The 7,759-nt window shown below is 47.3% G+C and overlaps 1 protein-coding gene across 1 annotated transcript; it reads left to right on the top strand.

Annotated features, from left to right (window-relative positions):
• The first annotated feature begins 5,245 nt into the window (after nucleotides 1-5,245).
• On the top strand, nucleotides 5,246-6,829 carry BEX4 (brain expressed X-linked 4). The gene is made up of 3 exons (XM_080652433.1): nucleotides 5,246-5,388; nucleotides 5,801-5,878; nucleotides 6,237-6,829. The coding sequence occupies exon 3, from the start codon at nucleotides 6,242-6,244 to the stop codon at nucleotides 6,602-6,604; it is 363 nt and encodes a 120-aa protein (XP_080508559.1). The 5' UTR covers nucleotides 5,246-5,388; nucleotides 5,801-5,878; nucleotides 6,237-6,241; the 3' UTR covers nucleotides 6,605-6,829.
• The last annotated feature ends 930 nt before the right edge of the window (nucleotides 6,830-7,759 follow it).

Here is a 7,759-nt window from a genome sequence, read left to right as displayed (position 1 = left end):
GAACAAATTATGGACAAACCTTTAAAATTTAAGGAGTCATGAATATAAACATCAAAGAAGCTCAACAAATCTTAAGCAGGATACTCTCACCAAGAAACATTATAATCAAATTGTCAAAGCCAAAAGCAAAGAGAGTATCTTGAAAGAAGCATTAGGTATTAGGTCTTATTTGGATCCTGATCCAAACAAACTGTTAAAAAAACACACACACAAAACTATGACAGAATTGAAAATTTGAACAAGGATGGGACAGAAAATGATATTAAGGAATTATTAATTTTAGGTATGGAATAGTACTGTGGTTTTACATAAAAAAGAAAGTCCCAGTAGATATACACTTTGAAATCTTATGCACAAAGTGATATTATATATGAGATTTGCTTCAAAAATCATCTCTAAGGGTGGGAAATAGGTAAGGATATCCTATATAATGAAAGGCCAATATGCAAATTGTCCCCAGGGGTGGGAGTTCTACCAGCCAGGAGTTAGACGTGCGCTGACCACCAGAGGGCAGCACAGAACACGGCAGGCATCAGTGACACAGCGCTGACAGCGAGTGGCAGTGGAGGCACTGCTGGCTCCGATGGGCCCTGATGAGAGCAGGATCGCAGCAGGATGGTGGAGCAGGTGAGAGGGTGGTGCCAGGCCAAGGTGGGTGTGAGCAGAAGCCCCAATCACCCTGCCTGTCACCCCACAGATGGCAACCAGTGACGTCGGGGGCCGGGGCCGGCGAGTAGGCGGCACTAGGCTAAGACAGGTGTGAGCAGTGGCCCCGATCACCTCTCCAGTTGCCCCACAGATTGGCCCTGATCGCCAGCCAGGCCTAGGGACCCTACCTGTGCACGAATTTCATGCACCAGGCCTATAGTCCTATATAATAAAAGGCTAATATGCAAATTGTCCCCTTGAGAGTTCAACTGACTGGGAGTTCGACTGCTCACTATGACATGCACTGACCACCAGGGGGTGGCGTGGAACCAAGGAAGGCCCCGGCTGGCAGTCGGAAAGCCCCGATCAGCCCTGATTGCGGGCCAGGCCTAGGGACCCTACCCGTGCATGAATTTCGTGCACCAGGCCTCTAGCAGATAAAATAGGATTGGCCATGAGTTGTTAACTGTGAACAATGGGTACTGAATGTATTTGCTTTCATTATACAGTGGACCCTCCATATCTGTGGGTTCCACATCCTCACCGAAGATCAAGAATAGTAAAAAAAAATTACATTTATGGACACTCCTGAAACCAAGATGGTGGCATAAGGTATACACCTGTACATGCTGCCTCTCACAACCACACAAAAACTACAACTAAAAGACAAAATGTCTATCACCCAGAACCACGGGAAAGCTGGCTGAGTAGTTCTACAACTAGAAGGAAAGAGAAAAGATCATTGAGACCCGGTAGGACATGCACAAGCGCGGAAAAGCAGAGGTACGGATGCGCGTGAATCAGGCTGGCGGCTGGCGACTGGGTGCGCTGTTTTTTTCAATCCGAAGAGAGACACAAGCTCCCGACTGCTCTGAACTCCAGTTTCTGGCAAGACTCTGGGGACCCAGACTCCTACGGGGAGAAGCTGGACTGTCTGGCATCGGGTCGGAAAGTGAGGGTGGCTTTCTCGCAGAAGTGCGTGCAGGAATCATTGTTTACTGCGCTGGGGTGCGGAATGCGGGGACGCAGAAATGCGGGGATGCGGAAACGCGGGGACTCGGAAACGCAGAGATGCAAAGACAGCTGACTGGCAGCCATTGCTGTTTGCCACACCATAGTGATTCCCTGAGACCCCGCCCCACCCAAATTACAAACCCACCCAAACTGTGTGCAGCAGCTTTTGCATATGAATGGCCTGCCCTATCGCAGCTTAACCTAACAAACTGCAGCTCCGGTCAGACAGCTCCAAAACTTCCAAACCCCAAACAAGGAGGAGAAATCTGCAGATCTTGCTGTAGCTCCTGCTGGATGGCCTCAGACAGTAGCTGACCTGCACCCCATTGGAGATCCAGGAGCCAGTGTACCTAGTGGTCAGTGTGAGACAACACCAGATTTCAACTCCTCACATCCATAAGTGACACATTCAAGAGGCAGACTCAGTGATCACCAAAGCCCCACTGAAACAAGTCCTGCCCCATAAGCGTGTCTCCAGCACAGCAGTTCTTCCATTATAGACACAACGGGTCCTCACAGCCAATTGGCGTGGAGGTCAATTCCTCCCAGTGTACCAACAGCAATCAAGGGTTAACTACAACAAGACTGTGCACTCAGCCCACAAAGGGGTGCACCAAGAGTGTCCACCTCAGGTGATTGGGGAGGCTGAACCACTGGGCCCTATAGGACACCTACCACAGAAAACCACTCCATCAACACAAGAAACAGCCAAAATGCGGAGACAAAGAAACATGTCATGAATGAAAGAAATGGAGGAAAGCAATCTGCTGGACGACATAGAGTTCAAAACCACATTTATAAGGTTACTCAAGAATCTTCTAGAAACCTCTGAGGAACTTAGTGAGACCTTTAAGGATCTTAATGAAAATGCCAAAAAAATGGAAAAGGACCAGACAGAAATTAAGCATACACTGTCTGAAATAAAGAATATACAAAAATTCAACAGTAGACCAAAGGACCCCAAGAATCAAACCAAAGATTTGAAATATGAGGAAACAAAAAACACCCAACCAGAAAAACAAAAAGAAAAAAGAATCCAGAAATATGAAGGTAGTGTAAGGAGCCTCTGGGACAACTTTAAGTGTACCAACATCTGAATTATGGGGGTGCCAGAAGAAGAGAGAGAGCAAAATATTGAAAACCTATTAGAAGAAATAATGACAGAAAACTTCCCCTACCTGGTGAAAGAAATAGACTCACAAGTCCAGGAAGCACAGAGAACCCCAAACAAGAGGAATCCAAAGAAGACCACACCAAGACACATCATAATTAAAATGCCAAGGGCAAAAGATAAAGAGAGAATTTTGAAAGCAGCAAGAGAAAAACAGTTAGTTACCTACAAGGGAGTACCCATATGACTGTCAGCTGATTTCTCAACAGAAACTATGCAGGCCAGGAGGGAGTGACAAGAAATATTCAAAGTGATGAAAAGCAAGAACCTACAACCAAGATTACTCTACCCAGCAAAGCTATCATTCAGAGTTGAAGGTCAGATAAAGAGCTTCACAGATAAGAAAAAGCTAAAGGAGTTCATCACCACCAAACCAGTATTATATGAAATGCTGAATGCTATTCTTTAAGAAGAGGAAGAAGAAGAAAAAGGTAAAGATAAAAATTATGAACAACAAAGTGACAACAAATACATATCTATCAACAAGTGATTCTAAAAATCAAGTGAATAAAAAATCTGATGAACAGAATAAACTGGTGAATATAATAGAATCAGGGGCATAGAAAGGGAGCGGACTGACGATTCTCGGGGGCAAGGGGGTGTGAGGGGTGTGGGAAGAGACTGGACAAAAATCTTACACCTATGGATGAAGACAGTGGTGGGAGGGTAAGGGCATGGGGTGGGGGGGGGAATCAGGTGGAGGGGAGCTATGGGGGGAAAAAAGAGGAACAAGTGTAATAATCTGAACAATAAAGATTTATTTAAAAATTACATTTATGCGGACAAGTACTATGTTGTTAGGCCTATGATGGTTACATTTGAACATGTACAGACTTTTTTCTTGTTATTTCCTAAACAATACAGCATAAACTATTTACATAGCATTTACATTGCATTACATATTATAAGTAGTCTAGGGATGATTTAAAGCAGACGTCCTCAAACTACGGCCCACGGGCCACATGCGGCCAGCCGAGGACATTTATCTGGCCCACCGGGTGCCGCTGCCTGTCCTGCTTAGCAGCCAACTCATCCTGGGCCCGCAGTGCGCATAGGAATTTGTTCATAGTTTTTTTTTTTAAACTATAGTCCGGCCCTCCAATGGTCTGAGGGACAGTGAATTGGCCCCCTGTTTAAAAAGTTTGAGGACCCCTGATTTAAAGTATGTGGGAAGGTGTGCATAGGTTATATGCAAAGATTATGTCATCTATAATAATGAATGTAATATGCTAATTAGACAGGACAGCCGAACGACCTTCCGGATGTCCTTCTGGACGACCTGGACGAAGCCAGGGCTGTGAGGTCCAGGGCAGCCACAGCACTGCAAGGGCCGAGCCCCTTGTTTGAATTTTGTGCATTGGGCCTCTAGTTTTTTGTTGTTGTTTTTTGTTTTTTTTTTTTAAATATATTTTATTGATTTTTTTACAGAGAGGAAGGGAGAGGGATAGAGAGCTAGAAACATCGATGAGAGAGAAACATCGATCAGCTGCCTCCTGCACACCCCCTACTGGGGATGTGCCCGCAACCAAGGTACATGCCCTTGACCGGAATCGAACCCGGGACCCCTCAGTCCACAGGCCGACGCTCTATCCACTGAGCCAAACCGGTTTCGGCGGGCCTCTAGTTTTATATAAGGGACTTGAGCATCCTGGAGTTTTGGTATCCCCTAGGGAAGTGGTCGGCAAACTGCGGCTTGCAAGCCACATGAGGCTCGAGAGCCGCGGTTTGCCGCTCTATTGACTAATGAGTTTGCCTACCACTGCCCTAGGGTCCTGGAACCAATTTCCCATGGATATCCAGGGAGGACTATACTATTCTATTTTTTAATATGTTTGAAATTTCCCATAAAAAAGTTAATGTGAACTATATAAAGAGAATAAATTTTTAAACAAAAAGGAATGAACAAAGGTATTAAGAATAATTAGAAAAAAAATCCATGTCCTTGACTCATTTCCTGTCTCCCCATGCATTTTTGTTAAAGTAAACAGCGGGCATTGGTAGCAAGGAGGATCAGAGGTGGGTAGTGCATACTGCTCATCATAGATATTCCTGCATAAATTTTGGGTTTTTTAAAATATTAAACTAAAATGTGATTCGTTTTTACTACATCCCCTTAAAAGTTTACAACTGAGTCCTGGCGGGGTGGGGGGCGGTTTGAGGGGTGGAGGTGTGTACACTGGGAGAAGAGGAGGAAAGAGGCAAGTCCCCAGAGAAGCAGTGGGAATGGCCACCAGGCCCCTGAGTAGATAAGCAGCAAGGACCCAGGAATACACAAAGAAGGGATGGCGACCAGCTAGCTGAAGCTGTAAAAGGGACCCCAGGGCGGGGGGCCAGGGCTTTTCCCACCCCGCGGAGCAGGATGGGGCGGGACGGGGTCGGCGCCGCTCTCTGTGACGGAGGCCCCACGTGACCGGCCTACTTAGATTCGCGCGCCTCGCTCCAGCGCCAGACCCCGCGGAGGCTCGCACCCTTCTCGGTTGCAGCTCCGGGTGGCCCTGAGGGCGCGCGGGCCCGGGAAGCCCCAAGAGGCGGAGGCGGAGGCGGAGGCGGAGCAGGTAAGGGACCCTGAGCGGCGCCCTGGGTGGGGGTGGCGGTGGAGAACGGACCTGGCTGGGGGAGCCCTCCAAGGGGTCGGGCTGCTCCGGGCGACGCGCCTCCGAGACCGCAAGCTCCACGCCCCGACGCGGCCCTCGAGTGTCTGCGGAAAATGCTGAGCTTTCCCCAGGGAGCGCTAGACTGCCCAAGGCGACGACCCCCGGGAAGCACCTGCCTCTGGGTCCCCCGCCCCGCCCCCATCCCTCTTGGTGTCGAACACGGTGGTCAGCGCGGGGGTGGGGGCGGCTGGTGCGAGAGGCCGGGGCGGGCCGGGGGCGTGGGTGGTGGGGGCGGCCGGCGGCCGGTGGACGCACCCGCTGGCCAAGCGCTCGGCTGCAGCGCCACCCGCTCCCCCACGCCGGCCCCCTGCAGGTCTTCGGGTCCAAGTGTCGCGGCAGCGCACTCCAGGCGAGAATCGGGAGGAGGAGCCGACTGCAAGGATAGGCCCAGGTGGGTGCGGGGTACAGTGGTCGGGGGCGGGGAAACAGTGGAAAGCCCTGAGACCCCAAATCCTTACCCCACCCCCATCCCGTCTTCAGTTTTGTTGCCTGCAGAGGCCTGGGCTTGGATCGCAGGGAAAATGGTGGGTTTGGGGCGAGGGATGGGAAGGGAGTCAGAGGGAGTGGGGAGAGCTGGGGCTGGAGGCCCCCTAGAGGGCGTAGGGAGCCTTTCTGGCGGGAAAAATGCAATTTTAAAAAGCCTTTGAAATTCAGGCCTCTGAATCCTGAAAGGTGCATAGTAGGGCCTCTGTCCTCGGTGCTGATCAGCCCACCAATGAAGTAGTCCCCTTCTATTTCTTGTCTCCTAGGAGCAATGGCGTCCAAAAAGGAACTAGCAGTAAAAAATCTCATCCTGGAAAATGTCCAACAGGAAAACCAAGGAGGGGACCAGGCCTCTGTGCAGAATGAGGAGGAATCATGCAATTTGGGAGGAGGCGAAGCCCAGAAGCCTGGAGGAAATGTTAGGCTGGGGTGGGTTAAACGACTTGTCCCTAATTTTCGACGGGCCATATCTAACAAGCGTGTTGATCACAATGAAGTGGGAGATAATGTAGAAAAGATCGCAATGCAGCGGATGGAAATCAGGAGAAAGACTAGGGAACAGCAAATGAGACATGTTATACGCTTCCAAACTCCTGAACCTGATAATCATTATGACTTTTGCCTTATACCTTAAATCCTAAGGTTTTCACTGAGGTTAATAATGCGGCCTCTGCTCCAAAAGCTAGTAGTTTTGTGATTTACTTTTCTGTAAACCTTTTGATGTTTCCTCTTACTAGTTTCTAATTGAATAATGTTTTTGTCTCAGTATAAAACTCTGTCCAGCAAGGCAATTTCACCCAGTTTTTGAAAAAATATTCTTTTCATGGATGTAAAATTAATAAAGCAGCTTAAAAATCAATCTTCCTATTCTACCGGTTTTTTTACTCTTCGTTAATATTACTTTTACTCTCCTAACTATCTGGACTCAGAATCTCAATCGACTTTTACTATTTTTTCTTGTCCCCTACCAATCAGTAAGGAGGGATCCTACTCATAATTCAACATCTGATACCACTTTAAAATTGTACTTCCTACTGTTTTTCAAAGAGTATGAGTCCATCATCTGCATAAATACACTGATGGGGGAGCTTTTTGAGAATGTAAGACCTCTGGCTCCTATCTTCCAGACCCACAGACTGGAGCTCAAGAATCTCTGCTTTTTAACGAGCTCCTTGGGTAATTGTAATGTATAACAAAGCCTGAGGGCACTATTGTGTATATGTATGTAGCTATGTACAGATGTGTGCATATTGGTGTATGTATGTATGTGTCTACATAAAGCCATATATTGTCATATTAAGTGTAAACAAGTAGATAACATAGGATGAATACTTATTTGAATTCAATGGGCAAAATGCATTAAAAGGGAATTATAAGACCTTAAAATAGACTGATTAATAAAGTGGCAAATGAGGGTACCGGAGGTTAGAGATGCTAAGTACGAAGGCTACCACCTACTGTAGATCTTGGGAGAGATGATCTGGCCTGGGCCATTTTCTATACTTTGTCATCTGAAGATGCAGAATATTTGACTTATAACTAAGCTGAGGAAAATCAAGAAAGACTTGGCAAGACTGGGGCTGTTTTTTTATATTTTTTTCTACATTCCCAATGCAGACACTAATATTTTTAGAATACAGCAGAAAGAAATCCTAAAGACCCACCAAAGTGTTCTTCAAAGTGAGGATTGCCGCCCATTATGGCTCTTGAAATCAACTTTGTAGGTCATAACAAGCAATTAAAAAAAGGCCCTGGCCAATGTGGCTCGGTTGGAGCATTAGCCTGTGCA

This window comes from Plecotus auritus (genome assembly GCF_963455305.1).
Source record: "Plecotus auritus genome assembly, chromosome: X".
NCBI lineage: Eukaryota > Metazoa > Chordata > Mammalia > Chiroptera > Vespertilionidae > Plecotus > Plecotus auritus.
Note: the sequence above shows the minus strand (reverse complement) of the source record. Positions and strands in the feature narration are given on the sequence as shown.

What these genes read in the sequence shown, in the direction of transcription:
- BEX4 (XM_080652433.1), top strand. Translation starts at nt 6,242, where the DNA reads ATGGCGTCCAAAAAGGAACTAGCAGTAAAAAATCTCATCCTGGAAAAT.